This window comes from Candoia aspera, chromosome 9 (assembly GCF_035149785.1).
Source record: "Candoia aspera isolate rCanAsp1 chromosome 9, rCanAsp1.hap2, whole genome shotgun sequence".
In the NCBI taxonomy this organism is placed as follows: Eukaryota; Metazoa; Chordata; class Lepidosauria; order Squamata; family Boidae; genus Candoia; species Candoia aspera.
Genome location: NC_086161.1, coordinates 11,342,326 through 11,369,057, shown reverse-complemented (window position 1 = coordinate 11,369,057; position 26,732 = coordinate 11,342,326). Strand labels below are relative to the sequence as shown.

The following is a 26,732-nucleotide window of genomic DNA, read 5'->3' as shown; positions in this document are numbered from 1 at the left end:
GCAATGCAGATGTGCAACATCTTATTAGAAATATCTGCCATAGGTCTTTCTGAGACGTACACGTAAGCAGCCGTTAATTTCAATGATATCCAAAGTATTCACAACACAGTTCATTTCTTGCTACAAGAAACATTCCATGACTCCCAGGATAAAAAGAAAAACATGGAGAATTAGGGAGGAAAGTGGTGGAAGGAGGGGCGAAAGGCTTCCACCTCTCTAAGTATAATTACGAACAGCAGATTTATGTCTGAACAAAGCAGGATTAAGATTTGTAAAAAGTGGGTAAATGCCATGGACGAGACAGAAACTATGGGAATAAACTGCATCTTCCCAAACAGCAGAAAAAATGAAAATGTCTCCCTTGTCAAAGAGGGAAATGCCCTGAGAGATCATGGGAACACAGGCCTCTTCCTTGTAAGCATTTGGCAGGATGCCTACCACTCCCTTATCAGACTTTGCCCTCCCCCCCCCCCACCATTTTGCTGCTGCCAACTTCATCAAAGATGACTTTATTCTGCACCATAACATAGCTGCCTCTGGCAGCAGATTCTTCAAAGTGAAAACAAGGCGTTGGAAGACACAACTGAGCGTCAATAGTCAACCAGCATTTGGGGTTTACTGGTCATGCTCGGTTGCTGTTTCAGTACCCACCACACATATTTTATACTTCTGAAAAGCTTGGGATGTTGTTGTTGTTGATGATGATGATGATGATGATGATGATGATGATGATGATGATTAAAATTTATATGGCTGCCCAATTCACACACAGTGACTCTGGGTGGCTATATCAATCTGCAGATGCTTTCTTCTTGAGTTGACTACAAAGAAGAATCAAAGAATCTAGGATTCCTTCCTTCCTTCCTTCCTTCCTTCCTTCCTTCCTTCCTTCCTTCCTTCCTTCCTTCCTTCCTTCCTTCCTTCCTTCCTTCCTTCCTTCCTTCCTTCCTTCCTTCCTTCCTTCCTTCCTTCCTTCCTTCCTTCCTTCCTTCCTTCCTTCCTTCCTTCCTTCCTTCCTCAAAAAGAGCCTGTGACACTTCAGAGTAATTGACCCAGAAAATATATGTGGGGCAGCTCCTGATCTAGCCTTTTCTCTGCTCCTAGAAAATCCCTTTCCAAAAAGGCACTGCCTCTGATATAGGGTTCCCTGGGCTGCTTTTAAGCAGATCTCAGCACTCTGTCTCAGGCGATAGACATCTGGCAGGCTTGTCATGTCTGGCCCTGCAAATCAGCCAGAGTTATCACAGCAGAAAAGAACAATTTCCCCGCAGAGCATCACTTTGTTTTCCAAGAATCTGTGGTGCAGCAGCTGAGAGAATGCACATTCATTGGTGGAGTTGTTCTGGATTGCGGGAAATTGCTTCCATTGTGCAGCCTGTTGTAGAAACCTGGTGGCCGTCATTCCACAGCATGTTATAACCAGGGGGTACATATGAATAAGAGAGGGAGAAAATATCTTGGGCAGCAAGAGAAAAATGGAACATGCAAATCACTTAATATAGTAGCTTCCTGGTTCAGCAGGAGGTGCACTTGCTTCATTGCCTATACAGATTTTTTCTTAAAAGGAGCCCTCAGTTTTAATTGTAAAAAGCCACATGTAGTTGGCACAATGCTATTTACTCCTTCCCATCATTCTCTTTTTATTCTTAGAGATATCCTCCTTATTCCTTTGCTTTCTCTACCCCACCCCCATTTTATGAATAACATGCTTTGGAGTTACAACAGTTAACCTGTGTAAGGTGTTTTGAAGTGTACACAAGCTTATTTCCCAAGAAACAGTTTTGGCACCTAAATTTTCTATCTCACGCTTTGAACCAAGACATCCAGATTGTGAAAGCTATAAATAGGATGAGGCTGTTTTGGGGGGGGGGAAATCTGGCACTTTCTGTTTTCCAGACTTCAAACTCACTCTTTTAGCTCAAGGCAGGGAAAACACAGCTCTTCCAATGTCTTGAGTTACAATTCCCATCATTCCTGATGATGGCCTTGGGGATGGGGGAAAACACTGACTGGCAGGCCCTCAGTTTGTGAGCTTGATTTAACTTTTTCTCAGTAGCATCCAGTTTGGGTGGCATTTATTCTCCCTTCCCCCACACCAAAAGAAGATTCAATGCTAGGTCTATACTCCATATTCTAACAGTAGTCTTGATGCTGTTTTGCACAAATGCAAAACTGGATTTTATATGGGAGGTCTAAAGAGCTGTGGGCTTCCATGTTAGCTGCAATGTGCTGTCTTCAGGCAAATTCATACAACTGGTGTGCAAAACTAGCAGTTTCTACTCATCATGAGATGCCCCCGGCTGAAATAACACAGCAGTCACCACAAAAAGGAGAGTTGAAAGGAGAGCTCAAAGCTAAAATGAGGAACTTGGTGGTGCCTGTTTGTTTAAACTCTGCAGCCCATTGGCTCTTTGCAGACAAGCATCCCAACATTTATTTTCCAACACCACAGAGAGAGATGACAGGGCAAGGTTTAAATTAGCCACACATGAGCAAATTAGCAGGATCCCTGTTTGGTTGACACAAGCACCTGCAGAGGTTTGGAACATTTTTAAGGAAGATTAATGGAAGCCCTACCATTGTAAACAACAAAAGCTGTGCTAAAACAAGGCTCTTGAGAGGCACTCAGCTGGCTTCCAATAAAACAGACACCTGGGGTAGTGTCAACCATTGACCTTCATCAGGCACTTGCCAAGGCCCATGTCTCAACAGGGCATCCAACCATCAATTCCTGGAAGCCTTTGGCAATGCTGCTTCTCCTGAAGTTGAGTGTAAGAAATAAGCAGCAAAATGGAGTACATGGATGGGAGACCACTGGAAGTATCTTACTCAGATGCTTTGCTACAGTCTAACTGAGAAGAGCAGTCTTAACACAAGACTTCATCACTGATGCTCTTTTGAGGTGACTGGGGTGCTAAAGCTACTTATGCACTAAAAACATTAAAAAATTACTTAAATGCATCTGGTCTAGCCTAACCTTGTCTATTTCCATGTTCTAAGACAGAGGTCTTTCTTACTGCCTAAGATCCATTCCCTAGATTACACCCAGGATCTCCTGCATGCAAAGCATTTTCTCCATCACTATGTAACAGGACTTTCATTAGTTGGCAGAGTGCTGGGGTCATAGCTGCAAAGCCTGCTTCTCAGTTCAAATCTGGCATATGTATTTTCTAATTTAGCATCCTGCCCAAGATATTTTGTTGAGGATTGTGACAATTGGGGCATTAGGTATAATTTAAATATCAGCTTCACTGATGACTGAAACCACATTCAACTAATTTCACCTCTACCCAACTCAGTCTGATTCATAATTCTACAGAGTTCTAATCCAGATTCAAGATGCTATTCAGCATTGTGACAGATGATGTACATGGCTGCTAATGGTTCGCAATGTTGGTTGGGTGATGCATCTCCTCACTTGCAAGCTTAAAAAAAAACAAAGTCTCAAGTGTCAACAATGAAGTCTGGATATGTTAATACCACAGAGACCCACCCATCATATATGGGAGGGAAATAAAAAAGATGTCTCTCTACTTCTTCAAACTATTAAATTACCTTCTAGGGAAGAGACATTGTTGAACCCCAATCTGAGAATCTTTATTTTCCACAGGTATGAGAAATCCAATATCCTCCCTTCCCTCTAGCTACTGGAAGAAAACAAGATTCTTTTTTTTAAAGAATCCTTCAGACATCTGGTAGTTGTAAGAGGCAAAGGAGTCTCTCTCAGATTTATACATCTCACTCACTATCTGGCCAACCAAATGTACCTTGAGAAATTCAGTGCCCAGAAACAATGGTAACCAAAGCAATAATCACTCAACCAAAGCCAGACTAGTTAGATACCTAGATAGGGGATTACTTTTAGAGCTTGAAAAATGATTTGGAAGAAATACTTTGGAACTGACACAAACTCAATCTCAGCATTCTGCTTTATTCATTAAAATGGCCTCTTAAAACAAAAGAATTAACAGAGACACTGTATCACAGGGGCAGCAAACAGGTAGGAAGTAATGCAAGGGTTCTGGCTTTGAATGCATCCTTGAAGAGCTACTATTAAGCAGAACTGTCATGTTCATCATTCCAATGGTTTGCATACATCGTAACGTTTCGCATGTCATGTTTCTGATCCGTGTCTATCATCCGCGGGGTGGGGAATTTCAGCCCTGCCAGGCTGTTATCTCTGTGCTGCTCTGAAGGAATGTGTGTTTGGGTTATGACATGTATTCAAGGTTGCTTTCCCAGGCCGATGTGTGACGTTTACCAACACTTGGGAGGGGGTGGTTGCGATGCTGGGGTAAGGGGCGGGATCGGGTTAGAGGCGAGGGTTTTTAGTTTGTATTTGGCACGCTTTTGCCTATTCTCAGCTTTCTTTGTATATGCATACTATTCTTTCAATAAATCAGTTTTATTCAGAAACCGCTGGTGAGACTGAGTCTGTTGGGATAGGCAATCATTACATAAAGCTGAGAATCATCAAAAACTTAACCTGCTAGCCCCTAACCAGGTTACCTGTGACAGGGAGCGCTAGCGATGTCTTTACTACGAGAAGCCGAGTGGATTGAAGAGGAGCCGGACACCATGGCAGCGAAGGTGGCCCGGAGCTCCCGCGCAGAGAGGGCGGCGCGCCGAGAACAGCTGGGTCTACAAACTGGCGAGCAGCTGGTAACGTCGGAAATGACGGGCACTTCAGGGGCCGACTATAGAACTGGGGACGAGGACTCCGCTGTAGGGGAGGCAGAAGAGGTCTGGAAACCAGGACCTCCGTTGTCACCCACAGTGGTAGTGGTAACCGGTGAGCCCGAAGAATCGGTCACCCCCGCGCGTATGAAGGCTTTAGAGGAGAAACTGGAATCCTTAGTGGTTATGCTAAAGGAAAGCCGTAGAAAGTCGGGGTCTGCTGAGGGAAGATGAAGAGACGCTAGGGACCAGAGTGCCAACCCTGAGTCACCACCCCCATCTCCGCGGAAAAGAAGTAGAGCCCGGTTCCGACAGTCAGCAAAAGGGAGGAGAACCCTAGACTTTACTGAAAAATCTGAACCTCTGGAGGCGGCGAGACCCCCACCCCCTTTTTCAGTGAAGTTTGATGGTGTCCTGACTCCCAGGAAACACTCTGAGATAAGGAACTGTTCTCTAATGTTTATTGCTAGTACATAACAGTAATCCTAACAAACTGAACAAGCGTGGGAAAAACCCAGCCATATAAACCCCGCAGGTTAAGGCGGTCCCAATCTGTGCCTCTTGGAATGGCTCACCAATTCCTCAGTGCTACGCATGCGCTTAACAGTCTGGAAGGGAGCCCCCTGCTCGCCATCCTTACTCATGACAGATGGCGACCCTACAAAGCTGTCTTTCTTCCTTACCAATGCTAATAGCTATATGGAGGACTGGGAGCAGAGCTTTCGCTCTGAAAGGGGGAAAATCAATGCCATTGCAAATAAGCTAAAGGGGAGGGCGGCGGATTGGTACATCCAGCTGTGCCAAGCAGAGGCCCCAGAGTTAGAAGACTTCGAGGAGTTCCTGTGGGCGCTAAAACAACACTTTGAAGACCCTTTGGCACAAGAAAGAGCGAAACGGGCTCTGAAGAATCTTGCCCAAGGGTCACTTTCAGTGGCAGATTACACGTTAGAATTCAAAGCACTGGCCGGAAAAGTTGAGGATTGGTCCCAGTCTACCCTAGTGGAGATGTTTAAAGATGGGTTGGAAACTGAGGTTCTTCGGTGGGCTCTGGGGCGTGATGACCCAAAGACTTTGTATGGGTGGATTCAACTAGCAGGCAGTACTGAAAATGCTCTGGAAACCTTCGCGCATTGCAAGGCAGTAAAACAAGGCAAAACAATCAAAAGCACCCACGCCCCAATCTCTTCAGGACGACCCAGCCAGCGTTCATGGGAGGAGGAGAGGGAACGTCGCTTTGCCAAGGGGCAATGTCTGCGCTGCGGGAAGGAAGGACACCGAGTGGCGGCGTGCCCAAAAAGAAGAACCGAGGATCGCCCAGCTAAACCAGCTGGGAAGTCACCATCCCTACCAAGGAAGATGAAAGCCGTACTGGCTGAGGTGGAGCTTGAAGGCATCCCCTTCTTTGGAGAAGAGAGGGGACTGGAGATCGAGGAGCCGGCGGAAAACGCCAGCCACCTGCTTTGAAGGGCGCCATGGGGCAGGTGGAAGAAGAAGAAGATGGGCGCGACCATGTTTCGGTGAGTGGGAATTTCCCTACCCTGACCGTTAAAGTGAAGTTGGGGTCCAGCACCAGAACTATAGAATTGTGGGCCATGATCGATTCAGGGTGTTCACGGTCCTTGATGCACCCCGACGTGGTAACTGCGTTGGAGTTACCCACATTTCCTTTAAAGCGGCCGATGATCTTTACCCAGTTGGATGGGACCACGGCAGGGGGGAAACCAGTTACCCACTCTACAGGGATGGTTGCATTGCAAATGGGCAGCCATTGGGAAAAATTACCGTTTATTGTGGCACCGGTAGGGGGACCTTTGGTCATCTTAGGGATGCCTTGGTTTGTACAGCAAAATCCCCTTATAAACTGGGTGCATAGAATGGTGACGTTTGCAGATGGATTTTATAAAGCCCCTAATAAGGACCAACTAGATGACAGCAAGGTGGGACGGGCAGCAACAACTTCTCTGCAGGTCCTCGAGCCGCTGGAAGGGCTGTCAGAGCAATACCAGGACTTTGCAGATGTGTTTGGTGAAAAGGAGGCGGACCGGCTGCCGCCTCATCGCAAAACTGACTGTGCCATAGAATTTGTTCCTAATGTGAAATTGCCTAGTCCCAAAATTTATTCTATGACCCAGAAGGAGCTGGCAACACTACGAGAGTTCATTGACAAAAATCTAGCTAGAGGTTTTATTGAACCAGCCAGCTCTCCGGTGGGCGCACCTGTATTGTTTCGACCAAAGAAAGATGGCACTTTGAGACTGTGTACAGATTTCCGTGGGCTCAATGCAGTATCAATATTAAATAAATATCCTTTGCCCCTAATAAAAGATATGCTAACACATCTGGCAAAGGGAAAAATATTCTCTAAGTTGGACTTGAGGGAGGCGTATTTCCGTATTCGCATACGGGAGGGGGATGAATGGAAAACTGCTTTTAATTGTCCTTTGGGTGCTTTTCAATATAAAGTACTACCATTTGGATTGGCGGGAGCACCAGGAGTTTTTATGCAACTGATCAATGAGGTCTTGCATGACCACCTATTTAAAGGGGTGTTGGTGTATTTGGATGATGTTTTAATATATACCGAAACTATGGAAGAGCATGTTAATCTAGTCAGACAAGTACTGAGCAAACTGAGAAATGCGGAATTGTATGCTAAACTGTCTAAATGTGCATTTCATAAATCGCAAATTGATTATTTGGGCTATAGAATTTCAGATAAAGGAATTGAAATGGATCCCGCTAAAATTGAAGCCATGTTGGCATGGGAGCCACCACGCATGCGTAGGCAGCTACAAAGTCTCCTTGGATTCGCGAATTTCTATCGGCCGTTCATCCAGGGGTTCGCGGAAATAGCGCTACCCCTCACTGAGTTACTCAAAACAAAAGGTTTGGGGGATACACAGAGGGCGAAAAATCCGGGAGCGCTACTAAAATGGACACCCGCATGCCAAATGGCTTTTGAAACCCTTAAACAACTATTTACGTCCGAACCTATTCTACAGCATCCTGATCTTGACAAACCATTTGTAGTGCAGGTGGATGCTTCTGATTTCTCTATTGGAGCTCTGTTATTACAAAAGGACAAGTTCGGATGGTTAAAGCCATGTGCCTACCTCTCCCGTAAATTCTCAGAGACAGAAAGGAGGTGGCACGTTTGGGGAAAATAGGCTTTTGCTGTTAAAACTGCTTTGGAAAGCTGGCGTCACTTATTGGAGGGGGCTGCCCACCCTTTCGAGGTTTGGACTGATCATAAAAACCTTGAAGCACTGACTGCGTCTCATAAACTCAACCCAAAGCAAATTAGATGGGCTCAGTTCTTTAGTCGTTTTGACTTTAAACTAAAATTTATTCCAGGAAAAAAAAAACTTTCTGGCTGATGCACTATCGCGCCAGCCTCAGGATGCCACTGCTGTGCCCGACATAGTGGGAACTCTCTGGACAGAGCCCCAAATGAGTCTGCTAGCTGTGACTCGCAGCCAAACTCGTGCGCAGCAAACAGACGCTTCAATTTCACCTCGCACAAAGCGCTTGCCTGTTCCCTCAGACTTGCAACAACAGTTTCTTTCCGAACTGAAATCTGACACTTGGTTGCAAGCAAACCTTAACGATGTTACTTTTAAACAGGGTTTTGCATGGAAACATGATCGTCTCTATGTGCCTGAGGCTTTACGCAAAACCATCCTCTCACAATCCCATGACGACAAATTGGCTGGGCATTTTGGGTTTTTGAAGACCCTTCATTTGGTTAGACGCCAGTTTTGGTGGCCAATGCTCAGGCGCAACATTAAAGACTATATTAGTTCCTGCCCAGTATGTGCTGCTTCTAGACGAAAAGTGGGAAAGCCCCAGGGCTTGTTGCAACCTGTGGCTAATCCCTCCCGCCCCTGGGAGGAAATTTCTATGGACTTCATCATTGATTTACCTCCTAGCCAGAGAAAAACTGTAATTTGGGTGGTAAAAGATTTTTTCTCTAAGCAAGCCCATTTCATCCCGTGTACCTCCATCCCATCTGCGCAGCAGCTGGCCCGCCTCTTCATTGTACACGTGTACAAAATTCACAGATGCCCCTCCTGTTTGGTGACTGACAGGGGCACACAATTCACGTCCCGATTTTGGAGGAAATTTATGAAATTACTGGGCACTAAACAGGCATTGTCTACGGCGTCGCATCCGGAGACTGATGGAAATACGGAAGCAGTTAATTCTACACTTGAACAGTATTTGCGTGCTTTTGTTAATTATCAACAAGATAATTGGGTTGACCTTCTACCTTTTGCAGAAGTTGCGTACAACAATGCTGTTCATCAAAGCACTGGCCAAGTGCCTTTCCATACAGTTTTTGGCCGTGACTTTGTTCCGATCCCGGAGCTGCCTCAACCAACATCCCCTCCCTCTTCACCTGCTGATTGGGCAGCACGCCTGGGAGACTCCTGGCCGAAAATACAACAAGCACTTACAGATGCCCAAGCCACTTATAAACGTCATGCCGATTCTAAGCGGTCATCCCTACCATCTTTTCGAGTTGGTGATAAAGTCTATCTTTCCACCAAATTCATCAAATCCACACAGCCTTCCAAAAAGTTGGCACCTAAATTTATTGGTCCTTTTTCTATCGTTGCTCAAATTAATCCTGTTACTTTTAAATTAGATTTGCCTAAAAATCTTAAACGTTTGCACCCTGTGTTTCATTGCAGCCTGCTTAAGCCTTTCAACGAATCAACCCGCTGGCATCCACAACCTTCCCCTCCTGCACCTATCATGATTGATGGTCAGCAACACTTTGAAGTCAGAGAAATCCTTGATTCCCGACAATGTCGTTCTGTTTTACAATACCTTGTTCGCTGGAAGCATTTCCCTCATCCTGAGTGGGTTGCTGCCCACGATGTTCACTCCCCTATTCTGGTTACCCATTTCCATGCTGCTTATCCTGATAAGCCTGCTCCTTAATTTTGCTTAGTTTCTTTAAGGGGGGCGGTATGTCATGTTCATCGTTCCAATGGTTTGCATACATCGTAACGTTTCGCATGTCATGTTTCTGATCCGTGTCTATCATCCGCGGGGTGGGGAATTTCAGCCCTGCCAGGCTGTTATCTCTGTGCTGCTCTGAAGGAATGTGTGTTTGGGTTATGACATGTATTCAAGGTTGCTTTCCCAGGCCGATGTGTGACGTTTATCAACACTTGGGAGGGGGTGGTTGCGATGCTGGGGTAAGGGGCGGGATCGGGTTAGAGGCGAGGGTTTTTAGTTTGTATTTGGCACGCTTTTGCCTATTCTCAGCTTTCTTTGTATATGCATACTATCCTTTCAATAAATCAGTTTTATTCAGAAACCGCTGGTGAGACTGAGTCTGTTGGGATAGGCAATCATTACAAGAACAGGGTAATGCTGAGTTAGAACAAAAAATAAGATTTATGCATTACCCTAAGCCATCATATTTATTTATTTGAGTTAGTTGAGCCTTGTTTAAATCATTTTTTGAAGTTAGTGTGATATATTAATCAGACCATTAGAGTACATTCTATGAAGCATACTTAAAATAAGTCCTGACTTTGAATGGTGTGTGAACAAAGCCTAAGGCAGAGAAGTTTCTCCATAGGAGAATCCTGCCCCTACTTGGTCATCCCATCTTTTCTCTGGAGAAAGAACTGCTTATCCTAAGTAGTAGTATTTTCATTTACACTGAAGATGCCTGCTAAACACAGAGGTGCACCATATGAAAACAAATATAGCGGCCTTTGTAGTGGAACAATTCTCATTTTTAATCGTGCCCAGTATAAATCAGTGCACTAAGGGAATCAATTAATTGATCGATTAGCCCTATTATTAATACATTATTTATGTATATAGGGGTTCAGAGGGTATGCAGTGCTTGATTTCTTGCTTCAGGCACCCAAACATCTTTGGCTGTCATTGTCTGCAAGTTGTATAAATTATGGAAATTGAGTTCATTTGCACCTTCTGCATAATTTATTCCACACTGCCTAATTGGGGCAGGGGAGAGAGAGAGAGAGAGAGAGAGAGAAACTAGACACTGAAGTTGCATCTTCTGAAAGTCTAATTCAGATTGCAGTCCTATAATGACTCACTTGAAGGAAAGCCCCCCTGATCTCAAGGGAACCACTTTCTGAGTAGACATAGACAGAATTGGAACCCCACCCCCAGAAATGGTTTTATGAAAGTGCACCAAATATTTCTGCTGCATTTCCATACCTATGCTGCTGATATTTTTCTTAGGAAATTGATACTTTTCTTATGGGAAAAAAAATTCCTGAGATCCTCATAATGCCAAATTCTTCACCCAGTGCTATGAGATGGCTTTATATATTATGATAAGTCATAGCTTCCTTATCCATGGTCTACTGAATAAAAGCTAAATCATAGTCAGCTGCTGATTGGGTTTGCATTTTTAAAATGTGTGTGTGTAAATTATTGTTAGCAGGGTCATGAATTTGAGATGGGTGGCCACATAAATTGAAGTAACAAATAAATAAACCCAAGTCTAAATCAAGCGAGCACCATTATGGCTTAGTATGATAATGTAAACCCAGCCACATTCTGCATTTTGTTCTGGGCAGACGAAGGTGTCTTAGAACCTAGATATGGACCTATTTTATTGTATATTACTTCTATTGCACTTTTCTATTCAATGTGAGCACTCAAGGCAGCCAGCAATCAATACAATTTGAGTGTGCGTGCCTTCGAGTCAATTTTTGACTCCTGCCGACTGCCTGGACAAGTCCCTGTTTTCTTGGGAAGGTTTTTCGGAAGTGGTTTGCCCTTGCCTCCTTCCTAGGGCTGAAAGAGAAGGACTGGCCCAAGGTCACCCAGCTGGCTTTGTACCTAAGGTGGGCCTAGAACTCACGGTCTCCTGGTTTCTAGCCTGATGCCTTAACCGCTACACCAGTGCTTCTCAACCTTGGCAACTTGAAGACGTGTGGAATTCAACTCCCCGAATTCACACATCTTCAAGTTGCCAAGGTTGAGAAACACTGCACTATACCAACTGGCTCCCGCCAATCAATAAAACATAAGAGTGCCAAAAAATTTTAAAAATCCAAAAACACATTAAAATCAATCCCTCTCTTAATTCACCATTAAGAACTTGGTGAAAGTGATGCATCTTGGCTGCTCTTCTAAAAGAAAAGACTCCAGGGGACCAACACAACTCTTGGAAGAATGTATCCCAAAGCCTAGGGGTAGCACAAGCATTTCTGCATCACCATTTGATGTTTATATGCCAGCCATCAATGTATTAGGTATTGCAAAGACAACAGTATGAAGACTAGGCTCAAGTAGCATGGAATCTATAAAAGGAAGAAGAACTGAGAGGACACAAGAAGTGAAGGCTGCAGTCAGGGTTCAATTGTATCTCACAAGGGTAGTACAATATGCCGAATCCTGAGACTATCACCTGATTCTTTTTCAATTACTCAATATCCAGACTGTGCTGACTTTTTTTTATCTCAATTATATTTTCGCTGATCAGAGTGAAGCACTCTCCTATAAAGTCACCAGGTTTTGTTTAATACCCAGCAAGATTCAACAGGACCTCTCTAAGAACAGCTTTGACTTGATTGAACTTGTTCCAAGTGTTGTAATAACAGTAACTGTTAACCCTCCTGTCTATCCGTCTCTAGCTATATTTATGACGGTTCTTCATTGAAGCCCTAATGCTTGTAGTCTCTGGGTTCAAAGTGGTTTATCTGAGCTAAGAATGTTTCACCTGTGCTGGCTGAATTCTCATTCTCTCTCTCTCTCTCTAGATAGATGATAGATAGATAGATAGATAGATAGATAGATAGATAGATAGATAGATAGATAGATAGAATTTCGTTTTGTTTTTATTTCTGTTTTAGTTGATTTTATTCCTATGTGTTCTGTCATGTAAAGCTGGCCAATGACCGAAATAAAGTAACTGGGCTTTGACTCAACTCATTTTATTTATTTGTTTTTAAGAGGCAGCCTTCTGGACAGCATGACAATTGGTTTGTAAGTGGGAATGGAGTGTCTGTGGAGTCCCAGAAGTCAGAGAAGAGGTGAAGTATGACTCTGTCAGGATATTGTCAGGTCATGCTTGTATGAGCAAGAGAAACGGCTTAGTAAGTGTTAAGTGCTGATTCCACATTAGAAAGCTGCCCTCTTAGGCTTTCTAAAAACTTCTCAGTGATGATAGCAAAGCCCTCTGCTTGTTCTCAGAGGCATCCTTTACTATAACCTCTACTGTAGAGGAACTCTACTGTATTGGGTAGCATAGGTTTTGCTTGTAACCTGTTTACTGATTCTTTGTAGAATTGGTTAGCTGGATCACTGGGTTCCTGGCTACTGTCACAGACACGCTACCTGTGAGACATCATCCCCAAGTTACAGTGTGATGGTTAACAGCTAAATTTAAACTGGACATTTTCTGATCTGGTCAGATGAGTTTTTTCTCTTCCCCTGCTATTATCCCAGCATATTTTGAAAAACCTTTCTTCCCAAGTTCCATCAACTCTCCAGGAGGAATAATTTCAAGGGTTCTGCAGCTGTCTGCTTTCTCTGCACAGATTTAATGCTGCAACCAGCCTCAATTTAAAAGTATTTGGGTCCCCAAACACTCACTAACCCTGAGAGATGTCTGCATCTCTTCTCAGTGTGGCCAGTTATCCTTCGCTGATTCGTTCCAAAATGAAATAAACATTATCAGTCAAGAACATGCTTATCCCTCATGAATGGGTTGAAATCCAAATGTTATTTTTAGAAGATGTTTATAAAAATGTATCACAGGCACTTGAACATTCACCCCTTGACTGGCCATGGCTGATTCTGTCTGCAAATAAAAACTGCACCTGGAAATGGGCACTGCTTCACACTGAAGGCCTAGGCAGTTTGCAAGTAAAAAGCTGTTCACGTTATACCACTCCAATTATTGCAAAGTCATTTTTATTCTCCTCCTCTAGCTCCTGGCCAAGCCACTGGCTCTATTTCCTGCTGACACTGCTTTTACATTTTGCTTGATCAGACTGTGTGATTCAGTTAAGTATTTTAAGCAAGAGTGTATCTGTATCTTACAGAAAGCAGAACTGATGGCTGGGCTGAGCAAAAAGACAACATGCATGGTTTTTCAAGAAAGAGAGAGAGAGAAGAACTGCACTCTGTGAAGACACTAAAAATCCCATCTGCCCTTTCAACATTTCATGTTAAACTCAGGAATGGAATCCTAGCAGCTTATTTCACCACAAAGGAAGCACCCAATTACTCATTGTCCGCTGTTTTCCCCCATGTTTAGGGTCCCTCACGTAAATTGCCATTTATTTGGGGGCTTCAGCATTCCGGATCCCCCTTCTCTGACATTTGACATTCTGATTGTGCCTCCCACTGTTGCTATAGATGGCAGTCTCAAAAGGACCCCCTTAAAAAAATAAAACAAAACAGCTAATCTGTCTTGAGCCTCCCAAGGCAAAGAAGGAGTGGTATTCTCCTTTGGTTTTGGGGAAAAAAAGTAAAACAAAAATAGAGACAATAAACCACTTTTTGGGGGTCTCCTAACAGGGCTTGGGAATTCAGTTGCAAATTTATCCTTCTCAGATTTACCCGCAGGAGAAAAGAAAGGAGGTTGACAATGGCAGCCACTTCCCACATGGTGGAACAAAGAAATAAACACCTTCCCCAAACCCAAATGGAGCCCTTCCCTTGATCAACCACCTCTGCAGGTCAGAGAGGTGACTAAGATTAGCCCACAGCCTTGGTGAATCCCCCCCTTGGCCTGATAGAAGAAAGATGCTGATCGGCTGTAACAGCAAAACTTGAATTGTTGATCAAAATTGAATTAAGACCAAATCAGTTTGCTTGCCGTGCCTTTTTTAGCTAATCCATCAGTTGTCAAAGCCATGGTTTCATTTATATACTTATTCATATAGATTATTCATATATATACAGTGTGTGTGTGTGTGTGTGTGTAAATAAAATGAATGGTGACTAGGCAGAACTGTTCTTCAACAGCAGAATGGGATGGGATATGTTCTGGCCCCAGAAATTAAAAAAAAAAAAAGCTAGAAGAGTGTATTGCATGTTGAATGGAAGCTGCAGATAACTTGATAAGAATAGACTGGAATAAGAACAGACTGAACCCCAACCCTGTGTAGCTTTTTCAAGATCAGCCAAGATCAGGAGTTGCCATCTGTTTAATATGGGGCTAAGAATAATTTATAAATACTTATCTCAAGATAAGAACAGTGCCTGTGGGGGTTTTGTTTCATTTTACATCCTTCCCCAGGTACTACCATTCTTATCCAAGGCAAGGTTCTCCTACCAGGTACAGACATATGGAAGAAAGGTAGTAGAAGGAAGGTAGTAGATGGAAAGAGAGGCTGAATATTTCCAAGGAGTATTCCCCACCTTGCGTTATTTATAAAAATAATAAAGGCAGGATAAAAAAAACTCATGTTTATTATTGTATTTTTAAAAATTCTTTCAAAAAGAAAAGAAAGCCCTAGATTTAAGACAAGGACCAATTTTTGCCAACTAGCAGAATATAAACTTATATTACACATGGGAAGACTTATCTCAAACGGGGGAATCTATTCTTCAAACTACTGTATCTGTGCAGAAAACTTACACTGAACACATTCAGAGAGAACGTAAAGCTCACACATGCAGAATGGAGCTGGTTCAATGCCTGATTTACAGACATTCCCACCACCCCAAGAATGAAGGCTACAAACAGATTGCTAGTCCAAGGGACAAATTTTGCAAATATTTCTGGGTCTTCTTTCGGTTTCCCATCTGAACACCCCAAAGCACCTAGTTCTTAAGTCTCAGGCTGATTTAACATAGCCTGCTAAACCATAGTTTGCTTAAACGTGATTTATTAAATGAACCTCAATTGACAGGCTAAGCTATAGTTTATGATCTTGAACGGTCGAGCTTCTCCAACAACTGAACCTGAACCAAACTACATTATGGTTTAGTGTAAGGTGTATATCTGATGGCTGTCTTCCCTGCCCAGCAAAGGAGTAGAAAACAAGGATAAGTCAAAGAAAAAAGGGGACAGGAGGAGCAGAGAGAAAGAGGCACCTTATTCTATTCATGATTATTATTGAAGACATCTTTTATCCCTTTATTTGTGAACATCTCTTCTCGTTTGGAACTCAGCTTTCTTTTCATTACTGTTGTGATGTTTGCTTTTTTACTATCTTCCAGCTGCTTTTCACTTGTTTCCCTAGTCTATTTCCTGCAATATTATGGCTAATGATCTTCTTCCTACCACCATTCTCTTTCCTAAAATTGCCATGCCTATAGAATGCTTTCAGAGCATTCTGGGGAAATTAAAGAAAGAAAGATGCTCCTGCTGCAACAGGATGCCAAAAAAATCTGTCCCCTCCCCAAGACGTTTGATCTATGGGGTGAGCAAAAAATGCCATTGCCCTCATTTCTTTCTCAAAGAACAAATGAAATGGAGGTTCCCTAAAAGGAAATCCTTAGGGACATAGGTGTTCACTAGGAACACAGAGACCAGGTTCAGATCTACACTCACTGGATTATTTTGAACCAGTCACAATAATTTATCTTTATTTGATTACTTTTTTACGTTTTACAGGCTGTCCTTCAAAACAAGGTTCCAGGGAGTGGCTTATGAAGATTGTGTTTAAAATCACTACCTTACAAATAGCAGCTAAAAATATGACCGTGCAAACAGGAATCATTTCTAAGCCTCCTTTTCTTTTCTCTTTTTGTGTAGCCTTGTCTCCCAGGGTTTCAGGGAGATTATACCAGTGGGTGGGTTAAGGATGGATGCTGCCTTGAGGACTTGGGGTGAAAGTGAAATAAAGTGGAGATGCCATCAACAAACAAGACTGTAAGGCTGAGCCTTTAAACAACTCATCAAGAGCCAAAAGTCTGCCACAGCTTTCTCAACTGCTTATCGAAAGGACCATCTGTTTTGCACAGCTTTTCCTGGACATCGTTGGTGTGCTCCAGGTCCTATCCATTAAGCAATACCACCTAATGGGACCTAGGAAGTGTGCTACTTCTGTTGCAGCACCTGCCCTCTGGAACATCATCTCCCTCCCAAGATACATTTGACCCCCCACCCTAGCCATGTTCAAAAGAACTCTGAAAACCTGGCTTTTCCCCAGGCCTTGGGTTAAAGTGGGTGGAAGGTCCTACATATTTGACTGTCTTTTAATGACAGCTTTTCATCTGGACATTTGGGTTTTTCATTGCATTTTAGGACTGATCTTACTGCACACTACCCTGAATCATTATAGAGTTGAGTGGCCTTATAAATAAAAAAAAAAACTGTTAGATAATTGCTCCATACCTTAAGCCATTCCCAAAATCTGTATGTGTATGCAAGGAATATCTATGCAGGGAATTAAAGCTTTCCTAAGTGGATGAGTAAGTAGTCTTTCTGAAGCAATGTCCAAACCGTTATTTTTGTCATTCTTCTGTATCACGCATCTCATCTTTGCAAATTTCCACTGAGCCTGGTACACAGATGACTAGCTCAGCACCCAGGTGACAAGACTTCTTTATATGATGGACAGGGAGAAAAGGACGGTTGTGTCCCTGCTCCAAAATTCAAGATCAATTAAGGACACTGCAATCAATCAGTCAATCCAGGAACCTTATTTGGAGGGACAAAGACAAAGTGCTACAGATCTTTCGCCTTAGAGGAAACAAAACACATTTGTTTTTCATGACATAACCCCATGGACATTCCAGAACTGCTATTTTTATAACTCTCTGGAGTACAAACTATGTTACAGTTCTTATCTCACCAAGCTAAACATGCAAGACTGAAGAAGACGTTGCATCCAAGGCTGCCCTCTTGCATGGCGGAACAGGGATTGGAACCTTTCAACACGTTCACATGAAAAACTTCCTCAGTTTAACGCTTGGCAGGCTCCAAGCAAGACCTGTTGCTACACCAAGCAGGGTGTGAGGGTGGAACATGAGTTTTGTTTGGTTTCAGGTTATCGCGATGTGTGAACTCATCCATGATAATGCTGCTTGACGTGTGAACCAACAAATGCTTTAACAAATCCTGGGTTAGCAGAACGTGTGAGAGCACAGCCACTGTTTCAGCATCAGTCATTAAAAAAAAAAAAGTACAATTCCATAGTACTAACTCTGAACTGTTGAACCACTCTTCATGCAGTCTACAAACAACAACACAAAACTTAGCCAAGTTTCTGATTTTATAAAAGGAATGATACTTAAAATTCACCAGAGCGTTCTGGTGTTTTCATTAAAAAAATACATGTAATAATAAGAGTGAAACAAGGATCTCTGTAATACAGGCAGTGTAAGAAGACATGCCCCAACCTTGCCCACTCCACAGCAACAGATGCACTCAGTGAATGGGATATCATGATGGTATCTTCCTGCAAGTAAAGCTGATGGCAAAACATGGAAGAAGGGCAGGGATTAAGCTTTACCAGACTTCTGCAGCTCTGCTGAGTAAAGCGCTTCTTCAGAGAAGGTGGAGGCCAGAACGTCTACGAAGAATCTTGAGCCCTGGCTTGTTCTTCTGCAGTAGTCGGACAGAACTTTCTTAGGATGGCAATTTCCTGGTCTTTAAATGGCATGCCACTCTTCAATCAGTAAACTGGGCCACAGTGAAGGAGTGGGCACAGCCAGAAAAGATCTACGTTTGATTTTTTCTTTCTGAACGAACTTTTTTTTTTTTAATCTTATGGCATAGCAGTTTGGTGTTCATGCTGCTTTTTTTCTTGCTGGGAAATCCTTGTGAGGTCCAGCGGCCAGGTGTGTAGACTATTTATCCGTGACAAGTCACATTGCCCGGGGTGCACCACGAGGAGGCTAGTCTATATTGCACCGAGTTGGGCTGAGAGAGAGTAACTGGCCCAAGGTCACCCAGCCGGCTTTCAAGCCTAAGGCGGGACTAGAACTCACAGACTCCTGGTTCCTAGCCCAGAACCAAACAAGCTTGGTGAATATGATTACTCTCCATGTAGTTTATCATCTTGCCCTTCTGTCATATTAAAAATGACCATTCGATAGCAATTTTTGGAAGGGCTCTGGGAAGCCCTTAGAAAGTTTTTGGGACTTCTACCTTTCAAACTCATTCAACCCATTTGCATGAATGCTGTAAAAGACTGACAGTGCATACTTGAGAGATTTGCCTACTGCATACATGGGTGGAGTATATTTTGTATACCCAATTTAATGCCTATGGCAACAAAGAAATGCAATGCCAAAATCTGCCTTGCAATTTCTCAGAAATTTTCTTCCCAATACAATACAAAACCTTTATTGGCATTAAAAGGAATGAAAAAATACAAAACACATTGACATATCATGATATTAACCAAAGGGAAAGCCATACTCATTGAGAGATTTGTTTATGTTTACTTTTAGGTACTTCATCCAAGAATTTAGCAACAATTCTGGTAGTTTCAGGTACCACATCTCTCAGTAGATATTGACAGGAAAATACAATATTTAGGAGATATTTACCTGTTAAAGGTTTTAAAAGTAAATCATAATGAAGGAACTCAATTAAATGGCAGTCAAAAATTATGTGATGAATTATATCAGAACTGCCGCAGGAACAGAGCCTTTCATGATTGGGAATGTGTTTGTACCTTCCGAAAAGTACCTCGGAAGGAAAAGAGTTTACTCTAGCCAAAAAGAAGGCCCTACGCTGAGATGGGGCCTTAAGATCATGCAAATAATGTACCATCTTACCCAGATGATTTTCTATTCCTAACATAGCAGGTGAACAAACACGGAGTTGAGCAGGTCTAAATTTATGATATTCTAAATCCAAACGTCTCTGTTTAATAGTTCTAAATACATAGGTTTCATCCAATAAATGTAAGTCATCAACTGCAATCCCAGTTCTCTTCCCCTGAAAAAGAAGTTTCTGCTCTGTTACCTAATTCTTAGGGTGCTTGATAATTCATTTCAAATTGTTCTTGGAGATACTGACTTTGTGGCTGGAGGCAATGGAAGGAGCTACTGCTGGTGCTGTTTTCTGTTATATGTTTTTCCTTCACTTTGAAGCCTTCTCAGCTGCCAAGCTTTCCCATCTGAAAAAGCGCCATGGGAAGAGGAGCTCCCTGTAAGAGTGTCCTTGGGGTTCAATGGAAGGGTAGGAGGGTAGGGAGGCTTTGGACTGTTGGAGAGAGGACTGAGACATGGAAGACATGGCATCCCCATGTTTCCATTGCCCACGTCACTACTTAAACAATGTAAGACCGTGACCTTCTATCTATGAGAATGTCTTCTTCTTACCCAAGCCACCCACTGAAGTCCTCTTGTCCTTTGAAAGTTCAAAAGCAACATCTCCTTCATCAAACTCATTGAGACAAAAGGGACTCAAGAAGATGTTTCTGCAAGCACTACCTTAAAGTGCAGCAGTTCCCCAGGTGCCAGCATGAGTGAGCCCTGTTTCGATGGTCCCAGCCCTTCTTTGGTTGGCAGGAACTGACCTAGAATTTGTCCTTACAAGGATCACAGCATTCTCCAAGGATGTGATGCCAACAGGAGCAGCCAGCAACTCTCAAGGTTTCCACTGGTGCCATTTCTTTCCTCCTCCTCACCTCCCACCAGCATCATCTGCTGCCATGTGAAATTGAAAAGCAAAGTCTCTGCCAAAAACTGAGATGCAAAAATAAAAAAAAAGTGGGGGTGAGGGGACATACCAGCTTAGTGGGTAACAAGTCAAGCACTGTCTGCCCTTAATTGTCTCAGCAGTTTCACAGGGAAAGGAGGTGGATAGGCTGAAGTATTTGGGAAGGATGAAAAGATATTTGCTCCAGCAACTTGGAGATTCAGTGTTCAGATAACAAGCAAACCAAACCACAGAGGTGCCTGAACAGGGTATGACGAAAACACGCCATTCCGTTTTTCTGTTTCTCTGCAGACACATAAACAGGCTCACTAATGATTAACTTGTCAATGGTTTATTCAAATGAGTCCTGTTTTCTGAGTTTGCATCACACACTGTGCCACCAAACATATGGGCTCAGTTTGCACAACCTGCTAGGCCAAAAGATGTGTGACTCAGTGTGTTGTACACACACTCAACATCCGTTTCAGAATGGCCCAAATCCTTATGTGCAAAATTGGGGAGGGGAGGGGACAAAGGCCGTAGGGCTGTCAGCTGGAGACACACTTCAAGTATTCCTCTCTCAATATCCTCTCATGTTTCATATTCTCTCTTCAACACCTTCCTTTCTTCTCTGCCTTTCTATTATTCTTCTCCTCTCAGGGCAGCTTCTAAAAAAGCAATCTTCCCATTTTACAAATAGAGTGGATTTGTCAGAGACCGCTGATATTGCCACCTCTGGCAAAATTAAAAAAGTGTACAGATGCAGTCAAACCTCTAGAGATTTGGATCAGCCTAACTTGGATATAGATGGATCAATGTGTTTGTTTAAGTGTAAGTGTGTATATACACACACACGCTTGGAAAAAATGAGCTGGGAAGCCAGACTATCTGTCACCAGCATGGCACAACACTGAATAAAACTTACTTAGCTCAACCACCACCCAACCCCAAGGCCTGGGAGAACTGCCAGGTTTTCAGGGACTTTCAGAACCTCATCAAGGTGGGAACCATACAGATCTTGGGGAGGATACTTGTGCTTAACAAAAGCTCTGTAGATACTACCTCATCTAAACTCAGCCCTTCCATCTCTCTCCCACCAAAAATGATAATCATAATTAAATATTTCAAATGCCAGGCAAACTTCTCAAACAGGGTACCACAATCTGATTAGGTTAGAAACAGCACAAAACACCAATCATCAGTATGTTGATCAGATTGTCAGGGGCTGAGGGGAGCTGGAGTCCAGCTAATCTGCATGTGCCAAGACTGGGGAAGACTGTTTCTTCTCCCCTCTCCAGCAGTGGACCAGCAAATGCCTCCATAAAGTCTAAAACAGTGGGGTTTTTTAACTTGGTAACTTTAAGATGTATGGACTTCAACTTCCAGAATTTCCTAGCAAGCACCCACCGGTTATATCAGTAACAGGTCCTGTGTACATGCAGGCACATGCACCATCACACTTTTTACCCTACTTAGCAACTGGTATTCAGAGATAGTTAAACTAAATCTCAGTGTTCAAAGACAGCGGTCATGACAGATAGGTGTTGGGAGGTCTCTTCTCCATAAACTCATCTCATAATTCCCCTAATAAAGTGATGCAGCAGGCCACAAGTCAAGAACAAATGCATGAAGAACATCCCTTGGAGAGCCTCTTTGTATGTCACAATTTAAGTAGGGTCCTCTTTTAAGTGCGTATTTAAACGCATGTTCCTACAACACATTCTGGATTTGTAACTACACATTCCTTATTAGGATGCTTGGCTGACAATCAGGAACTAGGACTGACTGAAGATTTTGAAACCTCAGGTTACCATTTTATTTTATTTATTTATCTATCTAATTTATCCCCGCCCATCTCCTCCCATTGGAGGCCTCTTCTTCAGGAATGGACTGCCTGATGTGCATGTGAACCAATCAGCCTGCTGATACTTCTAAGTGGGACTGCGAGCCTTTGAGTCCCTCTTCTCTCTCTGTCTTTCTGTCTCTGTCCCCCGCTTTGATTAAAAATACATAACTGGGAAGCTAGTGTGCTGCAGAACAAGCTTGTGCAGGGAAACACTACTGGAGGATATGTTATCATCCTGAGCTCCTAGAGGAAAAGTGGGCTGCACACCTCATGAATAAATAAGCTTGCAGCTCGAGTTTCTAATGCCCCCAAGTTAGTATCTTCTATGTTCTCTCAAAGCCAGAACGTTGCCTGTAAATCTTGTTTCCAAGGCTATCTTCTTACAGAAAGTCAGATGGATGGATGTTTTTGGCTTTGCAGAAGTACGTTAAACTTTGCATCAGTCTCTGAATTTTTTTTCTGAATAGGCTTTAATTCAACTAAAGAAAAGAAGGAAAACTATGTCCATTTCAGGGTGGTAACCCCTTCGGTGATTATGTGTGGACCTGGGTGACTGGTACACGCTCCTGGCTACTCAGCAATGCTATTCCTGACCTCTGGGTCCCCTCAAATCCTATTCAGGGCACTTGCTGTCAGCATGCTATGAAACATCAGCCTCATTACTCCCCGCACACTTCCAAAGTGCATCTATCCTGCTTCCCTGTTGCTCTAATTCTCCAACAGCCACGTTCAGGTGAAAACATTCTTCCAAAGCTCAATGCACCAAAAAAGGCAGAGCACTGGCAGGGAAAACAGCAAGAGGTGTACAATACTTGCTGATTCACCACACAGTACAGTATCATACCCCTTGATCAGGACCTCTGTCCCTAATGGCACTGCTGTGCACTCAGGCTACACCACTCCTACCAAGACAGCAATCGCTGCTGCACTTTACCTTTCCATTAAGGTAGGACTATTTCAGTTAAAATGGAAAAGGGGGGGGGGGGAATATCCTGCAAATATAACATTCTAAAACCTCATGAATTTTCCCCACCCAGCCAAATGGCCTGTGACATTCAGGTTGCAGCCCAGCCAAAAGAAAAAGAAAAAACCTCTCCCTCGAAACAGATTCTTGGTGATAAACCCCAGATTGATCAGACTGAGTTGGAAAGCTGGAACTCCATTTGATCCTTCCCAAAATCTGGAAGGAATCCTCCCAAAACATGTGCCCAAATTCAAAACAGCAGAGCGCTCCCCCTCCCGCCCAGAAAGTCACCAAAAAACCCAACACTCACAACCACCACCAGTCAAAGCCCTTTGGTTTTCTTTAGCTCACAGCTCCTCACGTAGGAGGAACTACTTCTATTTTTACTTGACCCAGTGCTGCGCCTTCTACGCTCTTTTTTGCTCGCAACAACACACCCGCAATTGTCTTCCATCTCCAGCCCTTGAGAGCAGACCTTTAACGGCTTCTGCCGCATCCTTTTCTGAAGAGCATCCTCCTGCCTCCTCTAGCGGCCAGATTTTTAGCGGGCCTGTCGTGCGGAGTTTGACTTCCTGCTGAAACGGCTGCTGAGATCATTCAGGAGGAGGGAAGCAAATTAAGAACATACCCGGACAATTATAAGGCGCGCACTTGTCTAAGAACCAGAAAGCGCTCTTAAACTCACGGAGAGGGGCTGGATGAACACACAGGCCGAGGGAGGCCCGTAGTCTTCCGTTGTCAGCGGCCCGAAGGGTCAGTTTCCTTCCTGCTGACTGGCTCGCCTCTGCAACTAGCTTCTCCCAGGCAACCCCCACCCCACCCCCATGTTCCCTTTTCTCATCCCTCTCGGGCCCATCTGTTCCCGTCACGAAGACGGCAAAGCAGAAGAGCCTCTGGCTGAGGCTGGGAGGACCCTGCGAATGGGGGCCAGGTGCTTGGCTCAGGGTGAAAGGCCAGGGGGAGGGGTCAGCAGCTGCCCCGCGGGACCTTTCCCCAAAGGATCGGGCCCCTCTCGCACGATGCCCGCTTCAGGCGAGGAGCGAGACCGCCAGGCCAGCCACGAGCTGCCTGGGTTCGCGGCATGCACCGCGTTCGTGCTGGAGACCAACTGCATACAGTATGGCATTGCCCACCTCCCGCCTCCCCCCCTTCCGGGTTATTTAGACACGTGTTACTTGTCAAGCTGCAGCATAGCGAGCCGTAGAGGGGCTGGGGGGGCAACTCGCGAAGCAAGCCCCCCTGTGCTTGGATCGGGGTTGAAGGAGGTCCTGAGCTGCGCTCGAGCCGGCCAAGGCTAAGGTGGAACGGAGAGAGCGGCGGAAGCAAAGCGAGGGCGCTCCCCTTGCACGCATACAAGATAATATCTCCTTTTGTTGGATGCTCTCCCCCTGGGAAACCGCCACAACCTTTGCAACACGCGGTGGGACCCGCGAGGCAGCCTCCCACCATTCGCTCAGCTCCGCACAGATCCGGCGTGCTTCGCCAAAGACTTCGCTCGCTCCGACGCAATCCCTGAAAGAGCCACCAAACTCCGCAACTCTTGCTCCCCCGGGTTCGGGCTCCCTCCTCAAAGGATGCCCCGCAAGGCCCCCCACCCCGCACCCTCCGCCCGCTGCGCCCAGAGGCGGTGCGCGCTTCCCCGCCCAGCTCGGTCCCGAAAGGCCAGCAAACAGCCTCCCTGCGCCCCAGGGCTTCTCCGGGGGAAAGGGGATGGGCGCGGGAGCAGGCGAGCCGGGGGAGAAGCCGCCTCTTACCTGCAGTGGGTCCCACCAAAACCGGCCAGAGGCACAGCAAGCTCCGGAGCCAAAGCGGGAGCCTCCGCCGCATGGCTCCGCCAGGGACGCATCCGGCAGAGGGAAAACAGGATCCACTTCTTCGCAGCGGGCGGAGGGCGCGGGGCGGCGGCTGGGCTGGGCTGGCTCCCAGGTCCTGCCTCCGAGACCCCAGTCGTGGCGGCAGGAGCGCGAGAGGCGGCGGCGGCGCTCGCTCGGCTTCCAGGAGGGAGGAGAGCGAAGCTTCCCAGAGCCGCGCTCCCGGCAGGCTCGCCGCTTAACTCAGCGCCAGCGCGCCTTCATCTCCGAGCGCACGCCGGGAGCAAGTCCCGCCGAGGCGACGCTCGAGCGGAGGTGCCAACCCGCTCGCTCGGAGCTGCTGGCGCTGGGAAGCCGCGGTCGCCACGGAATTTGCTCCAACTCAGCTGCCCCGGCCCATTGTCAGCCGGCTGGTCCCTTCCTCCCTCCCCTCTCCCTCTCTCCAGCTTAAAGAGACACCGACTTGCCTCGGCTGGAGGCCGGGCACGGGGAGGAGTTGGCGCCAGCCCGGGGGGGTGGGTGGGCGGGGGACGGCAGGGTAAAAGGCTGGCTGGGTTTGGTTGCCAAACCGCGGCGGCGCGCTTTGAGTTTTTTCCTCGGTCCCCGTGGGCAGCCAGCAGCAAGAGTTCCCACCGAGGAACTTCGCAGTGCAACTCTCGGTCGGATGCAGGTGGCGATTGGCAACCGGCATTCTCCGGTTCCGATTATAACGCCGAGGCCCATCGTCTGAGGCTTGTCTTGTCCTCTCGGCATCTTCCACGCAAGCTGGCTCTCCACGCAGGGTACGTTGTCGCGTTTGAAAGCCTTGCGCCGGCCCACCTACGTGGACTTCAGCGAACTACCCAACACACAGAGACACACACATGCACGCACACACACACCCTCTTGCACATTGGGAGGTCCGGGAGCCCCCGACTGTCCCTTGTATTGGACATTGTTGTGCTGGTCAACAGAGAGGAGGGAATGGCTGGTGTAGCCCGCAGAGCAAGACGGAGATCCTTGAGGGAAACAGGACATTGTGTTTGAAAAATGCCATCTTGGGACTCTTGGGATCTCTGACAAAAGTGGAAGCAGGAATTCAACAGGCGTGCCAGGAATCCACTTTCTTTTTCATGCAATCCATGCAAGTGTTAACAGACTCCAGACCCTGAAGAAGGATCAGGAAGAGGTGTTGCCCTACTGAAGGAGATCACCAACCAGATGCCACATTGCTCCAGAGACCACAGGATGCTTACAGAACCTGGCCTGAGTGAAGGGATACCACCTGCAGTAGGGCGTAGGCTATTCCAACAGTGCTTTGTTGAAGGCCTGCTGAGAGTTATTGATGATCAGCTTCTGGAGAAAGGCAGATCTTCCACCTCTAAAGTAATGAGTCAACAAGATCTTGAATTGTTGGCATTCCCTCTTGCTCAGAGGCAGGACAGATTAAAAGAGGTGTTACCTGGGTGCCCTTGTTTCATGGTATCTTTCCATCCACTAAATCTCCCTTGACTATCCTTGCAAAAAAGCATCTCTGTCTCAGGGCTGGGAGATGTCTCTCCCTGACTGTCAGCCTTACCAGATAGACCAGACAGGAAATGCGACCAGATAATTCTACTTTATTGTAAAAGACCAGATAGACTAATTCTACTTTATTGCAGATTAACAGAATCTTGCAAGTCTGAAAGTATAATTCTTCCACCTTCACCTTTACAGCCCGAGAACTTAAGGAAGGTCCCTTCTGAGCCTCTCACTCTTCCCACTATGCAGCTGCAGGCTATGCTGTCTCTTATCTGACCATTCCCTAGGCAGCATCTCTTCACCCCATCTCCCAAGGTCATTCCCACATACCATTACATTGACTCCCTGACAGGGTACTACTCTTGCAGGACAGAC

The 26,732-nt window shown here is 45.2% G+C and overlaps 1 protein-coding gene across 1 annotated transcript in view; it reads right to left on the bottom strand.

Moving 5' to 3' along the window:
* ROBO3 (roundabout guidance receptor 3) overlaps positions 1-25,282 on the bottom strand; it is a 144,841-nt gene extending 119,559 nt beyond the window's left edge. Inside the window, exon 1 of the mRNA XM_063310891.1 lies at positions 24,801-25,282. Coding sequence (XP_063166961.1) covers positions 24,801-24,873 — 73 coding nt within the window. The 5' untranslated portion in view covers positions 24,874-25,282. The remainder of the gene's footprint in view (positions 1-24,800) is intronic.
* Between the last annotated feature and the right edge of the window lie 1,450 nt (positions 25,283-26,732).